This window comes from Orbicella faveolata, unplaced genomic scaffold, assembly GCF_042242905.1.
Source record: "Orbicella faveolata isolate gen_17 unplaced genomic scaffold, um_ofav_v1 contig_13, whole genome shotgun sequence".
Lineage (NCBI taxonomy): Eukaryota > Metazoa > Cnidaria > Anthozoa > Scleractinia > Merulinidae > Orbicella > Orbicella faveolata.
The window spans coordinates 25,594,929-25,617,932 of NW_028301540.1; the positions used below are offsets into that span (position 1 = coordinate 25,594,929).

At 39.2% G+C, this 23,004-nt stretch overlaps 2 protein-coding genes and 1 pseudogene across 3 annotated transcripts; all 3 read left to right on the forward strand.

Moving 5' to 3' along the window:
• The first annotated feature begins 1,080 nt into the window (after positions 1-1,080).
• LOC110058699 (uncharacterized) lies at positions 1,081-6,744 on the forward strand (annotated as a pseudogene). Its single transcript, XR_016206192.1, has 5 exons — positions 1,081-1,537; positions 4,108-4,417; positions 4,749-5,027; positions 5,608-5,747; positions 6,324-6,744. The product of XR_016206192.1 is annotated as an uncharacterized LOC110058699 (transcript).
• A 160-nt stretch (positions 6,745-6,904) lies between these two features.
• On the forward strand, positions 6,905-8,557 carry LOC149115782 (uncharacterized; the record flags this gene model as incomplete). The annotated part of the gene is made up of 1 exon (XM_089285718.1): positions 6,905-8,557. A coding segment is annotated over one exon (1,311 nt), but the record flags the coding sequence as incomplete, so codon positions are not given.
• Positions 8,558-11,681: 3,124 nt separating this feature from the next.
• Positions 11,682-21,083, forward strand: LOC110058630 (uncharacterized). Its single transcript, XM_020765282.2, has 6 exons — positions 11,682-12,065; positions 16,510-16,911; positions 17,795-17,917; positions 18,360-18,485; positions 19,218-19,331; positions 19,839-21,083. The coding sequence occupies exons 1-6, from the start codon at positions 11,987-11,989 to the stop codon at positions 20,126-20,128; spliced, it is 1,134 nt and encodes a 377-aa protein (XP_020620941.1). The 5' UTR covers positions 11,682-11,986; the 3' UTR covers positions 20,129-21,083.
• The last annotated feature ends 1,921 nt before the right edge of the window (positions 21,084-23,004 follow it).

Here is a 23,004-nt window from a genome sequence, read left to right on the forward strand (position 1 = left end):
AGGGATAGTTAGGCACGTCCAGGAGTGGACTGGGGAGCAGATGATGCAAAGGGTGGGTGGGGGACTTCATTTTCGCCATATATTTATAACACAAGTGTACTCTTCTATCATCTAACCTAACTAGTTTACCTAATAGTAATGCATGAGCGTATGACTCTGCTTCGGGGTAAATTATGTTAAGTGCCCTTTTTTGCACTCGCTCTATGGCTTCGGACAGATAGACAGGAATATCCTACCAGACCGGCAGCCCACGCGGGAATTTTGAAAGCCAATTGCATTTAAAGGAGAAGGTCACTCCAAGAAACGTATATTTTTTGTTAACGCTAATAAAAACCTCGTACTAAGTTTAGCCACTCACTAAAGTGTAGATTTTCCATATGAAATTCGGCTCCAAAGAAGCCCAAAATTCGACATCGTTGCCGCCATTTTGAACAGTACTCAGCAGCCAGGCGGCGTTTTCGTGAGGTCATTCCGTCTAAGATATTTTGTCCAAATGGCTCCCGACAAGCCTTTTAACTACCACTCTGGGTTATGGATGCTCTTGAGCCGTGTTATTTTGAGCCAAACATGCTCCAAACTCCAAAAATGATAGCAGTGAAGATAGTGAAGTGGATAATCGTTTGTTAAAAATACATTTTGCTGGCCTTGTGAAGGACGCAAAGTCAGTTGCAGGTTTTTCTCCTTGCCGCCAATTTCGAGTCTGACGGAATGACTTGGCCTGGCTGCCAAGGAAAGCTAAAAATGGCAGCCTCCGGATCGCTTCTTTCGAGACGAATTTCATAAGGATAGCGGGTACCTCAGAGGCCGAAACTTCGGTTAGTAAAAAAGGTGAATGTTTACTTGCTACAGGCGAAGGCAAAAAAGTAAGCCTTTTGGAGTGACCTTCTCCTTTAAGCAAGCAAATACGAATCGCTCTACCCAGCTACGGATTTATATATTCCCTAGTGTTTGGTGTAAGAAATGAAATAAAAAAAAACCCTGTAGACTGGAAGTGGCTGAATATGATAAATGATAAAATGGAAAATGTCGAATCACTCTAATTAAAAAATTAATTAGTCTCCGTTGTATTATCATTTTTTTTCATCGTTGGTCTGAAATTGTGGCTATCTAATGTCAGGTTTACTCGCTAATTATGCTAAAACGTGTTACGGGCGTGTGAATTGAACCTGAAACACGCGTGAGTGGTGTGTGACGCAACGACAAAACGTACTTCAAATGCGATTATGCAAATATCATACTGCAACAGCCACGAATATTCAATAGTGTCACGCACTGCTCCAGTTGTTCATTCTGCGAGGTCCTGCGAGGCACGTAATATCTTTGCACAATACTTAAATTTAGTAAAGACGTCTGGTTTTCCAAACGTAGAATACTGTGGACTGCGTTTCGCTGGAGATTAAATCGTTTCCTCTCGACCCTACACGCAAAAATACGCCAGCAAACCGGAGACGTAAAGATGGTATCCAAATCAATGGCTTCTGACTGATCTTTCAACATGGAACAGGGAGATGAAAAGCACAACATTGCAGAGACTACGGTAGGCAAGTTTTGTTTTATTGAAGCTGAGCCTTGTGATGCTTTGCGAGAATTACTTGAACGTTGTATGTCAAAACGCAGGCGAAGAGGAGTGCGGGGGCGAGGAAAACAAATATTTCAGCATGAATCTAGAGCAATTTAATTCAAGTTACTCGGCGGAAACTAATCATACAATCGTAGCTGAGCCTTGCGAGAATTCCTTGAACGTTGTAAGTAACAGGGGGAAGGGGAAAGAAAAACAACAAATATCGTATGAGTCTAGTCTCCATACCAATATAAATTGCATATTGAGTGGGCTACTTAACTCACGCACAAGTAACACTAGACTTGCCACAAATCGACCTCACGAGTTTCAGGGTACTGAGCAAAGGCGAGCTGCGAGGTCTCAGGTCGCGTAGCGGCCGAGCGAGAGAGGTCGATCTGTCTCGCTTAAAGGGTTTTCATTTGCTATTCGCCGCATAAATAAGGAGTGGCGTGACTTGCAAGAGGTTCAAGTTGCAGCTGGTGTCTTAGATAACATTAGCGATGTATCGATACTACTCTACTATCCAGACTTCCAAGCAACAGTTTAACTTTAATATCTAAAATGTCCAGCAACTGTTGTTCTGAACAATCGTCTCCCACGTAAGACCGACCCTGAAATGCCACGGGAATCGAGACCTGATCTTTCATAATTTCACAATCGACCCCATGTTGAATTCAACCTCAAGGGGTCCTCAAGAGTCACGTTACGTTGCGCTAAGTATCTTGTGTTTGACAGTTCTGTGATCATGAATAAACAAGGTGGAGGACCTTTCCGAAAAGTCTAGAGTAACATACAAGCAACACACAAATAACGTATCTAACGGGAAAACGAGTAACGAAGAAAAACAATGAAACATACAAAGAGAAATTATTTAAAAATTCGTGAAATTGATTTTTGACAACACGTGTTCAAGAACTGAATTACAAAAAGCAAGTAGGACGTTAGGAAACTAATGAACAAAAACGCGAGCGTCTACGTAGAATATAATATACACGCATGTAATAGAAAAGAATTGCCGACATTCATCCCTAACCTAGGACATTCATTCCAACCCAGTCATATTCCAAAATTAACGATTACCTATCCTTCTGAGTTTTTAGTTTCATCGGATATAAGACCCTCTACGAATTAGAACTTTACGTTTAACAACGTTTTAGCTCGACAGGGTTCTTCGTTTTGCAATATAGAGCACGTTTGAAATTACAAGCTTTTGTGTTGTGTGACATTGAAATGGCGGCCTGAAAAGGCTGTCGCGTAGTTCAAAAGATGAGTTATCGCTTAAGGTTTGTTTCGTTTCAATAGCAAAACTCAATGACCAATTTTTCTGTCACTGTTGGGGCCCATCTGAATGGGCACCAACAAGGCGTCTGTGTACAAAGTTCTGTAAATTTGGGTGAAATATTTCTCCGATTAACGCACAAATGAAAAACGGGACGTACCTAAATCTTGCCGAGGCTATTCATATATCACTCCTCTATCATGTTCCATATTTCATTTATTGAACAGTTTTGATACTTATTTTTGATAGCATGACAGTGAAAACCAGCAACGGAATGGAATAGAAACAAATCGAATGAAAAAGAGTAGAGGACTAGAATGAGTGGTATAGAATAGAGTGGGATAGAATAGAATAGAATAGAATAGAAAGGCACAGAATGAAAGACAATGGAAAAGAATGGAAGAGAATGGAAGAGAACGGAAGACGATAGCAGAGAATGAAAAAGAATGGATTAGAAACAAATCGAATGAAAAAGAGTAGAAGGTTTAACTAATTGACGTCAGTTTTTTATGCGTCTATCCTCTTATTAATAATAAATTGCGTCATAACGTTGTCAAAGTGGCTGTGGAGCCACAAGCAGCAGGAGAGTGGTTCCGTAGTAAACTTTGACAATGTTATGACGAAATTTATCATCAATAAGAGGACAGACGCACAAAAAACTGACGTCAATTTGTTTTTTACAATAACAAGACCCCAAAATGGTCAAATGCCGGGAATAAATGAGGGGAAAAGACGCTATAAACTTGGCGTAAGCAAAGATAAGTTAATTTTATTCAAAATGACGCGAGCATTGTCAATAGCTTTTCTCGCTTTTTGATTGGCTACTTAAGCAAAGTCCATAAAATCTAATTGGTTAAAAAGTTGACAGTTTGAGATGGAAGAGAGCGGAAGAGAATAGAAAGGAGTGGAAGAGAGTGGAAGAGGAATGGAAGAGAACGGAAAAGAGCGGAAGAGAATGGAAGAGAGTGGAAGAGGGTGGAAGAGAGTGGAGGGAATGGAAGTGAATGGAAGGGAACGTAAGAGAAGGGGAGAGAATGGCATGGAATGGAAGGATATTGAACAAAATCGAAGACAATGGAAGAGTATGGAATGGAATGGAAGAGCATGGAGGAGAATGGAAGAGACTGGAAGAAAATGGAATCGATAAAAATGGAATGGAATACAATTCTTCATATATAGACCAAATAAATATCAAAGGAAAAGTCAGAAGATCATTCGAAATAATATAATGACCAGTACGAAAATTCACTGCCTGACTGTCTTGCAGATTCCTTACTGGTACTTACCATACGGCGAACATGGAGTAGGATCGTGGTCTTCTAAAGTTCTTGATACTTTGGATTCTATGAAGGAACTGGCTCCTATCGCGCTTGAGTGTGTGAGATCTTTTCAAGTGACTCCACGCTCTGTATTTACAATAGCTGACTATGGTCCTGCCGATGGAGGGACCTCAATGGCGCTCATTTACTCATGCGTGGAGGAGTTGAGAAATTTACACGGCAGTGAGCTTGAAATTTTCATTTTCTACGAGGACCAACCAACCAATGACTTCGCATCTCTATTTTCCTTACTTCAAGGTATACATAGCCCACAGACAAATAACCAAACAGGCTTAAAAGTTTGGTTAACCTGTTTAATTTGAAAACTTTTGCGTTACGAAATGTATTTTTCTTTATTCTCCGCCACCACCAATTCTGTTTGCTTACTTTGTTGTCAAAAAATACCTGACAAATGAATGTGACAGGTGTACTCCAACCAGAGAGTTTCTTGGATACTATGCGTCTTTTAGCATTAATCTGGCACTGAAACGGTAAATTCTATATATGACGGACACTAGTAAAGTAAAACCATTGCTTAAAATCTCTGTCCCCCGATTTATGTTTTTTTTTTGTCCGTTTTTCCTGCAAGGTTTGATACCAGGACCTCCGAGCTATTTTACGGCATTTCCCAACGTTTACGTGGCAGCATGCGGAACCCAGTTCTTCAAGCAGTGCTTTCCAAGTGGCTCCATACACCTGGGCCTGTGCTGTTTTGCTATCCACTGGTTAAGCAAGGTGCCATGTAGCTTAGCTAGCGGTTTGTTTCATCATCAGTCTCAAAATCCCGACGAAAGGGAACTTTTTAGTTAACAGGCTGCAGCTGACTGGGAAACGTTCCTTCTTACGCGAGCTAAGGAGTTATCTCCAGGTACGTTGAAGTTTGGAGGAGCGGAAGCATAATGATTAGTGCGTTGGACTCCGGATCGAGCAGTACAGGTTCGAGCCCTGTCTAGGGCCTTTGCGTTGAGCAGTGATCTTGGGCAAGACCCCTTACTCTTACAATACCTCTTTCTACCCAGCTGAACAAATAGGGACCGGTGAATTTAGTGATGGGATGGTATTGCTGCGATGGATTAGCATCCCATCCAGGAAGCAGTAAAAGTACTTCTAGCTAAAGATACCGGGATAAGCTCCAGCTGTATGTATAAGTCACCGTTGGCCTTGAGCACACTTTACACTTGAGATGCCATTATTTCTTAGTGCAAATTTAGATTTTTGGTATCTAAAAACATAGCAACAAAAACTATATTACCATTAAAGCAACTTTGAATTTTGGTTCACTTAAATATTATTGTTTCTCTGTTGTTCGTTTGAATGAAAACCTTTTGAGCTCACATTTGATGCTTTTGCAGTTTTTACTGATTACATTCAGTTCAGTTGTAGCTTTTTTATAGTTAGTTTGTTGCCTATAACTTAAGTACTGTAATGTTTAAATATATATTTTTTAGGAGGGACCTTGGCCTTAGTTACGCTTGCTGTGGATGACGATGGACATAGAACTGGAAACACAAAGAACTGCAAAGTTCCATTTTACCAAGTATTATATGAGGTGTGGAAAAACATGGCAAAAGATGGCGTGATTACTCTGGTAAGAGAAGGCAAAAAGTGAACAATATACGCGTGTAGTTGGATGGATTTTGAGCATAAATCATCAATTAATATTTAGCGCAATTTCTCAGCACTAAGTTCTCAACGCGGTGGCCTCATAGTTAGTGCGCTCGTCTCCGGATCGAGCGGTCTCGGTTCTAGCCCTGGTCGGGGACATTGTGTTGTGCTCTTGGGCAAGACACTTTACTCTCACAGTGCCTCTCTCCACCCAGGTGTATAAATGGGTACCGGCGAACTTAATGCTGGGGGTAACCCTGCGATGGACTAGCATCCAATCCAGGGGGGAGTAGTCGCTTCATGCTACAGAAACCGGGATAAGCTCCGGCCTGATGGGCCACTAGGCTCGCACGCAGACTTTACCTTACCTAAGTTAAGTCAGCAGAGTTCAGATCTCAGCCATGAATCAAAAAACGCATAGTTATTTTTTAGTTGAAATTTTTAATTTTGATCAGTTCCCGGGTATAAGTGGACCACTAGTTAAACCCTGGCCCGTCCAAATCGTCAGTTGGTTGGTCAGTCAGAGAGTAAATAACAAATTCTATTATCCCATTTACAGGATGAAGTAAATAAAACAACCATAGCTGCATATTCACGCACACGCAAAGAGATACAGATGCCGTTTATGTCGCCGGCAAGAAAGTCCTGTGAGAAGGGCAGGCCTGAAGCTCGCTTCACTAGAGATTAAAACGTTTGCTTGCCCACATGCAAAAAAACGCCAGGAAACTGGAGACGCAAAGATGGCGGCCAAATCAATGGCTGAAGAAACTCGCATGTGGAGCAACTCTAGCTTCTTGACAGGTATGATTGAGTTTTGTGTATACATATATTTTGTTTTCGAATCTGGTAGAGAAAACAGCTCAGCCTGTTACAAGTTAGGTTTAGCAGTATCTTACAACAACAACAACAACAACAACAACAACAACAACTTAATATATATCAAAGTAAAAGTGCATAGTATGTTTGGAGGGAAATATTAGCGAAAACTAAATTGAGAATTGGCTGCCCGGAACAATTATCGTCACATGTTCAAAATTCACCTCCAAGCCTTTTTTACGTGAAATCTTCTCAAGCGTCTGACTCCTTTTTTTTTTCACGAGGGTATTCTTTTCATCTCTTTGCTGCTTTGGGAATTACTGATATCAAACTGTATCAAACACGGACATTTTCGATTTTGTGAACGAACTACCGCGAGACCTCAACATAACACCTGGGGACTTGCTGGTGTCCTATGATGTGTCCTCCTTGTTCACGAATGTACCTTTGGATGAAACCATTACGATTCTCGCAGACAGAGCCTTTAGAAACAACTGGTTTAATTCCGAGTATGATTTGAACATTTCAAAGCAAGACCTTATTGATCTTTTGGGTGTGGCCACCAAGGGGCAGCTTTTCCAGTTTAATGGATCCCTGTATGAACAGATCGACGGAGTAGCGATGGGGTACCCCCTTGGGCCCTTGCTAGCCAACGTATTCATGTCGTCTATTGAAGAGAAATTAGATGTTGAGGGCAAGCTGCCACCTTACTATCGTCGATATGTTGACGACACATTCACTGTGATGCCCGATTTGTCTACAGCTAGGGACTTTCTTAACACCCTCAACCACGCTCACCCCGCCATCAACTTCACTATGGAGGTCGAAAATGATGGAATGCTTCCCTTTCTCGGTACTCAACTCCTAAACAGAGCGCCTCGTATTGAAACTAAAGTGTTTGTGAAGCCAACAAACAGTGGTCTGCTTCTCCATTACCACAGTCATGTCGATAATAGGTACAAGCGCGGACTATTGACAACTATGCTCGATCGCGCACATCGCCTGTCTTCGTCATGGTCCTACTTCACTGAGGAGTGCGAACGACTGAAGTCTGTTTTCTCTAAACTGAAATATCCCAAGCACCTTGTTGACTCCACTGTCAAAACCTTCCTAAATTTAAAGGTCGCTGACCAGCCCTCATTACGGTCCAGATCTACGACAGAAAACACTACTCGGGTTGTCATACCCTTTAAAGACCAGGAGTCTGCTAATATCGTGAAGACACAGTTGAAAGATCTCAGTGTGAAGCTGCAGACCAGTGTTCAACCGGTGTTTACGAGCCGCAAGATTGCCCAGGAGTTCCCGACAAGCGAACCTAAGCCTCAGCTCATTGATCAACAATGCGTTGTATATAACTTCAAGTGTGACCAGTGCGATGCTGGTTATGTCGGTTACACCCGTGGCCATCTGTTCGTACGCGTTGATGGACATAGAAGCAAGACCTCGTCAGTACGCAATCACTATGATAATAGACACGCAGGCAGGATTCCGGATGACCTTCGCAATTGTTTTAGCGTGTTGAAAAAATGCCACAACAAGTTTGATTGTCTCATTAATGAGATGTTACTCATTAAACAATTACGACCGTGTTTAAATGTACAATCAGACTCAGTTCGCGCTAAAGTCTTTGTCTAACTTATGCAAATTAGAAACTCTGAACTCTTAGTTACTCTTGAAATCGCATATTTAATTAGTTTCCCTTGACAATCGCACCAAGATGTCGCCGAAACGTCGGATTTATCTATCGTTAGTTTTTGCCTGTATATGTTTATCTAAATCATTGTTGATTAGAATTATTTCTTTATTTCTTTATTTTTTTTTTGAAAAAATACATGAAATAAAAACTATGAAAGGTAAAATTTGTTATAAATAAACTTATTGAATTCACGTACATGCACTATCGCGGTAAATAAGGTGATCCAACTGAAACAAGATTGACATTGGAATTATCTATAATAAAAGTTTTCTCTGGTTTAACGATTTAGAGGAACTGTTTCCAACATTACGTTTGTGGCACCGCAAGAAGTATGATCGGCAAATTCCTTGTGATGTCACCTTTAGAGACGGGTTACCCGTTCACCCTGATAACGTTTCGTGGGAGCCGGAAGATATAGCCATTGAGTCTTGTTATGATTGTATGCTCGTGTTTGAATCCTTTGTTTTTCGTTTTTTTTGTTTTAAAAAAAAGTTTGTCGTTGTCAGTTTGTTTTATTCGTCGTAGTCTCGTAACACAAATCTTGTAAGTTTCGTTATTTTCCCGTAATTTTTCGCCTGCTTTACGTATATTTTGTCCTGTTCTGTATGGTCAGCTTATTTTGATTTGTTTCAGCGAATCGCTGGTCAGAAGTGGGAATAATAAACCTAGTGTGGAATTCGATTGACTGCAGCAGGAACGGCGGAGCCGAGGGGGGGACCTTAAGCCCCACCCAATTTCAAGCGAAAAATACATAAAATAATAATTTTACAAATATCTTCAGAGCCTTACAAGTTAGCGCTTCTTGCGCTCGCTTGCAACCCCCCACCCCCGTCCGCCGCCGCCACCCAATCGAAAATACGCTCCGCCATCCCTGTACAGTAGGAAATAAACAGAAAAACGCAAAACTTAAAATATTGCATCACAATTACTGCCTTAGTTAAAAGGAAGAATCTATAGTAGATTTCACTGATGATTAAGACATTCAGACCCCGTCCACACTTCGCCGGCGAAATTTCCCTCCACACTACGCCGGACGAATTGAAAAACGGCGTATTCACTCTAAAAACGCATCAAATGATTTCCCTCCGCGGCTCCGCCGGAGGAATTTAAAAGCGGCGTTTTCACTTTGAAAACGGATCAAAGGATTTGCTTCCACACTACGCCGCTAGCACCGCTCATTTTGGATTTGTGTTTCAGGAAACAGGGAAATCGGATTATTATCGTGACCTCGTTTTCTTCTCTGTCCACACTAGAACAAAGAGCCGGCGTTTGCAAATTTCTCTGGTTTGAAGAGCGCTAACGAAAAGCTCCTTTCTCGTGACAGATTAGTGTGAACGGTAGATCTAACCGTAGAAAAAAGCTGCGTTTTCAAATTTCTACGGCATAGTGTGGATGGGAGCCGCAGATGATGATGATGATGATAATAATAATAATAATAATAATAATAATAATAATAATAACAATATTTACAGAGGATATCACCAAGCTAACACTAAGTTAATTAGGGTGGTCCTCTATCTACATTACTACACTTTACTATACGGAATTAAAAACTGAAGCTTAAAAATTTAAAATTACAAGGGTAAAAAATAAAAATATATATAAACAAGAATATATTAATTACAAGCAGTTCCAGCTAAACATTGTTTAAACTTTTCTAGGCTATAGTCTCTAGCGTCCACAGATAAACCGTTCCAAGCATGGACTCCTCTGTACTGCAAAGATGTTTGTCCTGTCTTAGAAGCTAGATAGCTTAGGTATAAACAGGTTTCCATTTGCGGCTGATCTTGTGTCGATTTGGTGTTTGTCTTTGACATACTCAGACCTGTTATGTAGATAATTAGGGATAGATTTCAGTTAATAGTTGTGTACATCAATATGGACGTAAAGTACTCGATGCGTTGATTTATAGTCATCCAGTTTAATTGGTAGAACAGCTCAGACGATGGGATATCCTGGGGACGCTTGATATTAAGAATGACTCTTGCCGCGTATTTCTGTAATCTAAGGATCCGATCTAGGTTGTACTGCGATGTCGCGCCCCAGATAACGCATGTATAATCAACAATAGGTTGGATTAGGGGTTTGTAAAACGACTGTCGCGCATTGAGGTGAATAGGTTTTGATAGCTTTTAGGAGATTAATTCGTTTCAGAACTTTAGCACAGGTAGCACAGGCATGCCGCGTTTTTGAAAGGTCCCGGCTGTACCTCCACGAGTGCTAGGTATGTGCGCAAGTTTCCAGTGGCTACTAATTTGTCAGATATGAAAATTGGTCTATTTCTACAAGAAAAATACGATAACAATAATTTCGTTACTTAAAATTAGGGGAAAAAGGGCGGATATCCACGCTTACAAAAAAAAGACCTCTGACAAGCTCGACGGCAAAAGAAAAGACTGTAATGTTCCTTAATGTCAACGCGATGAGTAGGGGCATGCGCAGTAAGGATCCACATGGAAATATTTTAAGGACGTTTGCGCAGATTGTTTCTGCGCATCCTTACTGCGCACGCAAATTCACACCCAACGATATACATGAGAGCGCGCGCTAAGTAACAAAATAAACAATGATAGGGCAGATGGCCATTGCTATAACTTTGCCTGGATTTAACGATCTTGGACGTTCAGTGACCCCTATTTTTCTTTTGATGGATCATCAGTTCTCTACCGATTTTCTACGTTTAGCGAAAAAATGAAAAAATCTATCGATTAGAAGTTTGAATTTTTGCAAAATGCACCAACGAATGCCATTCTTTTTAGCTCTTCGTTTATCTGTACGACGGTTTCAAATGCCTCTTGAAGGGTTAAGTTTTGTGAAAACGTTGGTAACACTTGGAATTATAAATGCAACAGACCCACTTCTACAGAATATAACTAAGATCGTTTGCCTTCGTTGACTCACCTTCGATATTTTTAACTACAAACCCCTGTAGACCATGTTGAATGACGTGCGCCAATTTTTCAAAATCAGGGTAGTTTTCCACACGCTTTATCTCTGAAACGAAGTCGGTGATCGACTGGAAAATTTCGCGCGAACGTCCTTAAGTAAATCAAATGAGACTAAGTGTATTCACTTATTTCCAAGAAGTGTGTTAATAGTTTTCTAAATTAAGAGAAACTCTTCCTGTGTTTTGAAAATCTCAGACTTTTAAAAATCTCATTGTTTAAACTTTGTGGTAGCGCCACAAGGGCAGATGTCAAAAAGCGAACGCGTTTGATTGGATATGGCGTTTAGGGATATGGTTTTTCATCATTACAAATTTAAAAATGAATTCTGCGCTATTGTTTTTTCAAAACTGAAACCCGTCATTGATGAGACTATAAATTATTAAATTATAAAATGAAAATAATGATTTCAATGCTTAAATTGACATTTTAGAAAAATCCACAGACGAAGCTCAAACAGGATCTAACACGTTATGCAAAAATTATCTTGTCTGTGAATTTATTTGGCTCCAGTTTTCGCTGTAAGAATAAGTGGAAGCCAAAACCTGAGAAGATTGGACAGTTAGGCGAATAATCAGCCGAGAGCTATTGTTCAAATTGCTGTTTATTCCATTAGCATTAAGTTTACAAAGCAGTGTATGCCCGTCAGAGTTTTCTTTTACGGAGACAAGTTCGGTAATTTGTTTCATTTTATGCGACAACCTACCGCGCTTTTGTTACCGGCGCAAGGCGAAGCAGTCGACTCTGAAAAACACAAATGGCAACATGTCGCGGTTCAGCGCTCGTGGATTTCGCGTCTTCTTCGCTTCTGTCCTAGTTTTCTCTGCATTCTGCAGTGTTCAAGGTAAGGCAAAGCTTCTTATAATGTGACTTACTGTTTAGTGAAGCGATGGAAGTGCCTGAAATCTAAATACGTGTTGGACTTGTGATTGCAGGCACTGACGTACACGTTGGCTTTGTTGTGAGTCAGTTTTAGTTTATCAAGGGCTCATATTTCAGTCAAAACTAACAGTAGCGGTTGTTCGACACTCGCTCACTCCAAATTACTCGACTAACCATCAAAATAGCGATAAAACGCTTTAGATATTTGCAAAGCAGTCTATACCTCAGGAATGACTGTCTACGCGAGTAGACCAAAACAGATAAAATGCAAATGTTAGATTGCAATCCATTCATGGGAATGTTTCTCTGTCAAAATAATGCCAAGGTTTAATACCCTATGTTGATAATTTTGGATTGAGGTGAATACTACTTCCTATTTACGCATTTACAAGATGACTTATTGGTGACTGAAGAAGGGATCTTCAGTCTTATCGAAATACATACGGAGCTCTATAGCTAGAACAGGTGGACACAAAGCAATCCGTAATATTACACACAAATAGCTCTAAATCCTCTTGAACAAACGTCAGCGAACGATCAATTTGAGTAAGAAAGGTAAATCACGAATGGTAGTTTTAATCAAATCTGACAATTTCCTCGCACCAATTACATTTCTATATACGCGCGAAATTAAATTATATTCAAAATATGAGTACACAAATTAAAAAAATCACTGAAGTCCGTCAGATTTTATGCGAATTCTTTTTATTTCACTTGATGGTAAAATATAAGTTAACTAGGCTTAATGTCGTCCGGCGAAAGTTAAGCGCTTTCGGAAAGAGAGCAAATGTCATTTTATAGCGTTATACCATAATTTGTTCTCATCCGTCCTATTTGACGAGAAAGGAACTCTAATTAGATGTATTGAATCAGAACAACAATTGAGCTCTTTGCAGCAGGCTCTGTGCTAATTGTCTTCTCGCCTTCATATTGTAAAGGAGAAATGTCTTTTGCACGTGTAAATGGACTCTTTTGTGTTAATGTCTGACGATATGGCAAGGTTTAAAAGCGTTAGCCCCATGGGCTTTCGCTTGTATAATACGTAATAAAAAATACCGTAAAATGGGACAATATCCTGACGTTCTTATGAAATTAAATACATTTATGTTACACTATCTGAATACATCTGCTTGCCGAGTAGAAACGTTTGTAGCGCTGTTGCCGATATACGCAAGCCAGATTGAACGAAAATCGTTCGATATAGTCAACATGGAACTGTCTAAAACTGAGTACTGGACAATAAAAATAAAACGGATAATTAGTAATCTACCATCAGATATGCATACATAACAAACCAAATTAATTGTGGTTAGCACTTCGTAGATTTCTCGATTTCCTTGAGAATATTACTACCATGATATGTGTGAACATATAATTTGTTCAAATTGATAAAAATAATTACAAACAAAACCATTTAGAAATTTTGTCGTGCAGTAGTCCTTTTAGGACTGACTATAATGCCGTGAATTTAACTGTTCTGAAACATGAATGTTATCATATGGAATTATGATTGCAGAACATCAGCCTCAACAGAATTTACATAAAGTGTCCGAAGAGAACTTGAGACAACAATATACCAATGCGAACAATTGGCAACGAAAATTGGCGCTGACAATTTTCAATTGACTAACTGCCAAAACACTTTCAACAAATTGAAATATTGGCCCTACCTCCTAAACTATAAAATTGTTATCCAAAAAGGCAAAAAGCAAACAAGAAAGGAGATTAATAGCTTACAACTGGAAACAGACTGATGACTGAATTTTGACTGTCACCTGACAATTATTACTTGTGTCATGTTCTTGAAAACCGCAGCTTGTGATTTCGTCAACAACATCAATAACACAATAGTAACGGTAGCAGCAACAGCAACAGCGCTTTCAATATTTTAACGAAAGACAAACAAAATAAATACCTGCAACCTTAAGTTAAAAAATAGAAAAAAACCTAGAAAATATAAATAAATAAATGTGGAAGCAATGCAGAAGAAAAAAAACTGAAGCTAACGAAGCACATCTACACAGAAGAACTCTATAGCGCAGTATAAGTAATTTTTTTCCCCAAATTAAATGATGTAGAATAATTACAGCTGTATGCGTAATGAACACAGAGTAGTAACGTATTTGAAATTTATAAACCAAAACGTATTTTAGTTATTTTGGTTTATCCAAATGGTACATTGTACAAGTTTTACTGATTTACAATAGAGTCATCAAGTCTTTGCATAACTTTAAGCACGTTTATTTAAGTTTCAGTATTTTTTAATTTTTTATTTTTTTTCTATTTTTATTTTTTTTTTATTTTTTATTTAATTTTTTTTGCTATCTTTGCAACTGCGCGGGTTAGAACACAATATAACTCATTAAATTAAGGTTTCACCTAATTTAATGACAGTTTGAAAAATAGAAAGCGGGTATAACTGACAACACTAAATTGATTTAAATTTAAATAAAGGACAAATAAGTAGGAAGCAGGGCATTATGATTATATAAACAATTTCAAATGCAAATACGTCGACGTTAACGAATTATTAGTCGAATTATTGCATAATCAGGGGGGAAACGTATTTCCTCAGAGGCGATACACTGTTTTTGTTCGCGCAAAGAGTCACAAATAATCACTGCGGCAAAAAAAAAAAAAAAAAAAAAAAAAAAAAAAAAATAGAATGGGTGCTATTTGAGTCGAACTGATAAATGTTTATGGCGTGATATCCTAGAGGACTGGGGTCTAATCAGTCATATTTTTGACGTTAGATATAGATGAGATAAGAAATTTTTCTCAGCATGGGCTCAACCGCAGTTGCTAAATAAAATATGTAAATTACACTTTTGCACGACGCCTGCGGTGAAAGAGGGATGCAAAAGCTAAGATGAATATGTCTATTAATAATCAATTCATGTATTTTCGGAGTTTTAATAATTATATCAAAATATTAAAATTAAAATATTAAAATTGCCTCTTTTCTGATTGGATTAAATTAATATATATTTTTGCGAAAATGAGTAATTTATGTTGTTGGCAAACCTTGACTTATTCTGGTAACGCTGGCACGCTGTAATGTAAAGAGGAGTTTGTTACTGTTACTTTCTTTATAGGAAAGTTTTAAATCTATGAGAATTATTCCGAGCTATAAGAAAGTTTAAACTCTATGTTTAACCATCCCGACCTTGGGAGCTAATTACTAGAAAGTGCTAAATAAATGATCACAGAATAGGAAAACTTGTAATGGCTTCTAATCAGAGCAATAATAATCAAATTTAAGAAGGTTAATTCATTTAGCATTTCGCAGAATTTGACTAAATTTCTCGGCCTTTCCGATAAAACTAAATCGGTGAATTGTGAAATATCAAATGGGTTGTTTGTGACGAAATTTCGGACAAACTTATCGGCTTCAAGCAGAAACAGCGATCTTAAGAGTTGCACGTGCGCGCGCAATTTCGCACTGACTCGTGTCTCTGTAATTGTTGGAAAAGTTCGGTTTTATAATTGCAAAAAACAAAATCGGCGACATTTCTTCATGAACTACGCTCTTAAAGACCGTAGAAATGGCCTCCTGAATGTTCAAAATTCAAGCGGAACCACGAGTCATATTCTACATCTGAAGATTACGACTGGTCTGGGAAAAGACGAGAAGCTTAGTAAAAAGATCTGATGAGAGATTTTCTAGATATCTTGTCATGATTATGAAAAGTTTATAAAAAATAAATAAATAAAAATACATATTGCATGGTTGACATCAATATCGACACGAGGATTTGCTGATGATAATCCCCTTACAATTATTTTATGCAAAAAAAAACTGAGATGAAATCCGATAGGAAATCGAGCAATTTCAGTTTTTAGTGGACAAAAATCTTGTACCAGAATAATGTCAAGTATAGTAAAGTCCTTTTGAATTTCCTAAAAGCTAAGATGGTCTGCGATCGGGAAACACATCAGAGAGCAACATGGGAGGAACCCAAGTAACATAGATCTTGGATTTAAGATCTTACGGAGGTGCCAGAACAAATTTGATTTCATCATGCATGAATGCTATAGTTATGTAGGGTATCTATAAAATGCAACCAAATGTAACAAAGGGTTAAGTCTGCGTTGGGCTGAGTAATGCATACTGCCGGAACTTATCCTGGTTTCCTGGTTTCCAGCTCGCAAAGGGTCACAATGAGCTGAAAATAGACAATATGGCCATGACTAAGGAGGACGACAACGGATTACAAACTCTAATTTGAAAAAAAGAACCCATATTTTCAGGATGCGTCAAACCGTCACTCAACCCTTTTAAGATCACAAGTACGTGATGAAATCCTAATGCTTCAAATCTGCTTTGGAAGCTACGTTCAAGATAATTTTTAAATTATATCATTTTGGTCATGGTTTATAAAAATGTTTCTGTCTCCTTGTGTAAGGTAATTCCTGCCCAAACGGTTGGACGTTCTTCGAGGGTTTTTGTTACTTCTTCTCGAACCAAACTGCCACCTGGGTTAATGCCCGCGATCGCTGTAAGGAGATTGGGGGAGACCTAGTGAATGTGTCTTCGGATTCGCAAAACGCGTTCGTTGCGTCACATTACTCAAGCCTTAGTTGCTTATCCGAGGGGGCCTGGATAGGGCTTCATCGTAATCCAAGAAACACTTCGCGATGGGTTTGGCTTGATCAGCTGGACGAGGAACCTATTTACACAAAATGGCACAGGAAAGAACCCATGAACGATAGCTTGGATAAAAACTGCACGGAAATTCACCCCATTAAGAGCATATACTGGTTTGGAAGAGAATGCTCCGCTAAAGGGTGCTATATATGCATCAGAGGTAAGCATGGAATGCTCTGGTCAAACATAAATGTTTGTTTTGTTATTTTGGTTCAGTTCTGTTCCAAAGAATTGATAGCACATCAAAATGCTGTTGCGAAATTGTTGCTTATCGTATCAATCTATTTCTATTATTCTCGTCACCTTTATGCTTTGGGGTGCCAAAAAAAGTAACACGAATTTTAACAATAGCAACAATTATGGCATTATTGGACGAAGTTGAGCAAAATGTCGTGGGGGTTTGTCAGTGGCGAGCACTGTCTTCTAGATGTTCCTCGGCAAATAATTGATCTGCGAGACACTGACAAATAACGAAATTTTGCGATAACCGAGTTCAACACTTGTTTTATCATTCGATCAACAAATTCGCTTTCGCATTTAAATCACTCTTTGACAGCTCAGAAAAAGCGATCTGCCATTTTTCACCCGAGAGCGTAGCTACAACTACACACAAGCAGAATATTATTTGCGGCAAAACACATTTAGACGGCAGTTATTTGCGTATCACGTGTTGGGTTCTCAGTCAATGAAAAGTAAGAAAAAAATACATCGAATGATAGTGACAAATATTTACGTTGCTTCTTCCCTAAAGGGTCACTTAACGGTCCAGCCTCTTTCTGAGGAAAGAATTTTGACTGCACTCCGAAGTCTTTTTGTAACCTCAGAGGACATATTACTTTTCTCATTGCTTTCTCCAAGAACTCCTGCGCGCCTTGTTAAATAATTATAAGTGCCAACCTCCTCATCAAGAGATCCATGAAAGCAAGGTTTAAACAAATGAACTTTAGCAACAGATCCTGAACAGGGACAAAGTTAGATCTGATCTTGATTTGACGATTTAAAATGAATTTTGATAGTGTTCTCATTTTTTTTTTTTTCTTTAGATGCTAACGAGTGCAACAACTATAACATTTGTAGTGGCCAACCTTGTCTCAATATTGTTGGAAGCTATCAGTGTTCTTGTGGTGCAGGTTACCTGACAACAGAACAAGATAAAGAATGCGAAGGTAAGGAGAAAAGCTGAGTTCGTTATTACCAGGCAACTCGGGGGGATTTCTAAACAAAATTCGGGCAGCGTTCAACGAAAGCTTTGACCTGAACGTGAACTACAGACGCATCCACATTTTGGCTGCAGTCTTACCTTCCTCGGGAGTTGGTTAGAGTCCCTGTGGAAACTTCAACTCAGCCTTGCATACTTCGGGTCTAATTTAGACACATTGTTACCTTGTTTTCACAACAAATTTTCCAGAGTTTCTTCTTGGTCATATAGATGGGCAAGATGGGTTCTTATATCTCTGTAGAACTTACATTATTCATTTTGTACTGTTTGTTTCCATGCCATGAAAATAACCATTGGAAAAATGAAAAACTAGTCTGGTCGAAACCTCCACATATGTTTATGGAGGATAGCATATTTTTCTTTCCTTTTTTTTTTTTTATTCTACGCAGATATTGACGAGTGTAAAGACAAAAATGGCGGATGTCCTCACGAGTGCCTTAACACACAAGGTAGTTACCTATGTCACTGCAGAGATGGATACGTAACGGAGAGAAATGGTACAGTTTGTAGACCACGTGAGTATACTGTAAACAAGAAAATGGCACGTTCGTCTTTTGGTAACATTCAAGAGAACGAGAGCCGCCCTGCCTTTTTTCACCAGCCTTAGGTAGCCACAAACTGTCATCCTAGCACCATAAAACATGTTAATGTTATTAGTCCTTTTTACTGGCCAAAGAGAAAAATCTCTCTGGTGAAATTAAAGATTCTGAGGTCATAGTGTGTGAACACCGTGACCTGTGAACTTCTTCTTACTAAAGGTTTTTATAACAAAGCCAAGTAATAGGTGTTGAAAAACTTTAATACAAGTGCAGAGCATGTGAAGCTAAACTTTCCTTTCATCCACATTAATCAAGAACGACAGGGGATGCGTGAAGAGGCTATTTTGATGAGCCATGCATGGTACATCACGACTATGGTTCTTCTACTCTAACCTTCCACTATAGGCACGAAAAACGTGCAAAGATAGCTTATATGTTTTCTATGACTTTCAACATGAACACTATAGGTTAAAGGGCTTCTGCATAAGGAATTGGTTTCCTTGCAAAACTAATTCCAACGACAATCGATAAAACCATCAACATGCTGAGCGTAGAGTTGTTGCTTGAGTAAGATTATCTCGGAACTTCCAGGGACAACCAAAGATAGCGTGTACTAGCCTTAACCTAAAATAGCGTGACCCCACCCTCGAAGACCAACTCCTATGTGACGTGATAGTCACCTATGATAGCGTGACCTTCTTGTTGCAGAATATACTACGCAGAAAACTACAACGAAGAGTGAAATAAAACCCATAGCGACAACCGCCAGCGAAACAAACGACACATATGTATCAACTGAACCTCCTCCTGAGCAACCAGCAGGTTAGTACAAACATTTACGCCTTAAAAGATAGCTTTAAAGACAACATTAAACACTATACTCGAGGATATTTCACGACCTGGAAGAACTGAGTAAACTACCCCTAGTATCAGTATCTGTAAAACCAACAAAAAAGGTATTTACTGCAGAGAGGCGGTTGCCTTATACTTAACGCGCTAAACTTCAGACGTAGCGCTCTCACTTTATGCCCTGACTATAGTCACTGTGTTGCGTTTTGGGTCAAGACACTTTACCGGCGCAAAATGCCTCTCCCCACCCATCAACGCAAATCAACGCAAGACAGTTATCCCGGCAATGAACTAGCGTCCTCGTCGAGGAGACTAGAGATACTTTAATTTATTTCATGGTACAGAACCTAGGACAAGCGCTGGTGTGCATGATGTAGTTTAGCGCAATCCAAAATTAAGAAATACTCTTTGAAAGTAAAGTGCCTTTAAAAAAGTGTCTGTAGCCAGGGTTCATTTTCCATCTTCACCCTCTGTTTTAAGATCAACTAATAGAAGAGCCAAAGACGTCGCCACTTACAAGCGGAGTGCTCTTCACAATGGCCATTCCACTGTGCTTCATTGTGTGTTTTCTCGTGTTATGCTACATCAAGGGGCCTGGAAAAGAAAAGAATAAAGAGGGTGGTATTCCCGGACGCCTAATTGAGTCTGTCTCGCCATTCTTGGACACTGCTTTTATTGACCCTAAAGAAAAGAACGGGGAACGTAAGGGTAAGAGGAAAAGCGTCACAACCAAAAATAGTACGTTTTCTGAGGAGGAGCCTATGGTATAGATACCATAAGCATGCCAGTCAAGAAACGCTTCTCTGAAAAGAAACGTCGAAGTGCCAGCTCCCATCCAACGCAATCACGCGCGCGTACAACGTATATGTAGATAGTATTTTGCACAAGATGAACACAATTCGAGCTTTGCTTGAAGTATTGCACGTTAAATTCAAGAAATATATCGGGAGTGTTGTAAATTAATTTGGCGTTGTTTAAGACGTAAATTATTACCCGATTTGAAAACAGCAGAATTGTCACGATTGTACCGCTGCCCGCTTTTAACTCACTTTGAAAGCTTATGGAGAATTAAACTTTGTACAGTTATAATAATTGGCATTTCAAAGAGTTCAAAGTTTGAAAAGGCTAGGACAGAAAAAAAACAATTTTACAAGCCGTGAAAGTTGTTCAACTTATCCATCAAAAATTACTTGGTCATATAACCCCGTGCACGCGATGTCGTATTATAATAACAATCAGAAAGTGTATTGAGTCTGACTAAGGGCTAGGTATGCAATGAAATGCCTAAAAGGAAAACGAGACGTGGGACAGTCTGGAGATAAGTCTGAAATCTCACGCGCGTCTCTTTTCATCATCATCATTACATCTGCCGAGCTTACCTCCTTCCATCCTGACCAAGGAAGAGCGTTTCAACGCGAATAGAAGAAAAACCTAGAGAGTACTCTTGTGCAATGAATCTAATTGTTGACAAATGGCATTCAAAACAATGCATCGGTGCATCAACAGTCTTCAACAGTAATGAGAACTGTTGATAAGTTTTAACTTACAACTTAACTTTAACTTAAAAGTTACTTAATTTAGTGTCGTCGCACCTGCAATAAACAATTTATTTGTATTTGTTAAAATTAATATTTTCGACCTTCCCAGCTACACAGATAAAATGGCTTCATAATCCTTCCACTAAGAGCCTCTCTCGCAAAATAAACGCCCCTATCCCCAAGAAAAGTGTTTTTAGTAGTTACCGCCCTGGCAATATGCTCCTCATTACAATAAGTACTTCTATGACAATAAGCTCCCGTTTATTTTTATCCCACTATACAGTGCCTCCAATATGACACGTTTTCGAGAAGTTGGGTACATGTTACCTACTAGCGGACTATATGGGAAGAATCCACCCTAAAAGGGTAACGGTTACCTTGCCCACGTCAAAGGAAAGAAAACGTAAGGAGTTTAAAAGCTGGGGGTAGAAACATTTGGGGAGAAACTGTCATTTAGGTACATGAAGGTGGTAAAATCCGAGACTCGCCCAAACGCCGAGTCCCTTATTTGAAAATCCGAGACTGAAATTGACGAACCGAACAGGCACACCTTACCCAAATCCAAGCGATGGAAAAGGGATTGAAAGTAGTGGGTGAATGCACCGCTGTTTCGCAATGGAAATTTAGTTCGCACATGCGCACTCTTCATCTGACCAAGTTAATTATTTTCCGCGTTAGTTAAGGTTAAACTATTCGCATAATCTTCGCGTCCATGGCGACTGGATTGCCTTTTGTTCATTCAACCAATGAAATCGTGCCCTGTAGATAATATATTAAAGTAAGAAGGAGTGATACGATTTCAGTGGCGGTCGAAGGAGCAGTTGATGTCAAAAATTTGAGGAAAACCGTTCGAATTTGGACAAAAATCAGCAAAACTGCGCTGCTATGGCGTATATAAGGATGGCTGCCGTTTGAAAATGTAGTGAAATGTTTCGTTGCTGATTTAGGAAGGCCCGAATTTTTCCCGAGAAAAGTAGCATGAAGAGAAAAGATGTTGGTTGTTTCTTAATCAAAAAGTGAGGTGAGTGTTTTAATCCGAGTTGTTTTAAGGTCTGTCTGAGCCACACGGTCATTCCTAAGTGTTGCATTGCGCACCCCTACTGCGTATAATTTTACGCGTGATTCGCGCGCGCGCATTATAAAATGGCGGCCTTTTCTTTTGGGCTGGACCTCGCCATAGAGGTAAATTGTCACTTTCTCAAAAACGAGTACGGTGACCTATCATTTTTTTCTGTTGTTTTGAATCGAGTAGTAAATTTCTCTATGTAAAATAAATATGGACCAATTCTCAATGTAGATCGGAAACGTGAATTTATCGAGCAATCGTGACTATGATCATGGTGCTATGGTACAGATTTATTGGGTATAAACAAGGTGCTGTTGCTCCTCAACGAACACGGGGACCCCTCATTTTTGTTTCAAAATTTAAGTCCTATAATATAAACAATCAATAGGCAAAATATCGGTGCAGGTTCTGTTTCAGTGGAGTGACTTCATATTGCATGATCAGCTGTTTACGCGACTCCATTTTGAATGTTTGTGGTATAAAAGTTTGAGAGGAAGGTGGTTAAATCGGTAGAGAACGTCAAGTTTACAGGTCCTAATAAAAGCTTATTTATTTTAGGACTTAACTCTCATTTGTTGATAAAACATAGGAGTTACAAGGCTTCTTTTGTAGTAAAAAATATCGAATATGGACATTATTTTCACATTACAAATTTACAGGTCATCTTTACGAACACTGTGTATTTAAAAATACATGTTGTTTTCAAAGCTGCTGATTTTCTCTATTATACTTCAAGTTACGATGTCCAGCTTGAGATTATACAGATCTCACAAATTTATTCATTTGCCTTCCGCTTTAAATTTCGCTCGTTAGGTTTGGGAGCCTTTCCTGCCAGTGTTGACCATTATTTGGTGGTTGACCATTATTTGGTGCAGCCTAACTTGTTCCTTCTTCACATGATCAAAGTGTTCTGCTTGAAGGTTGAATTCTGAATGGATTCCTTCAATCCCTTGGTCACCATAGAAGTCCAGACCCTCGGGGGCTACTCCCAGAAAAGTTGGGTGGGATTGTGCAGCCCGCTTCCCAAAACCCTTACCCTATT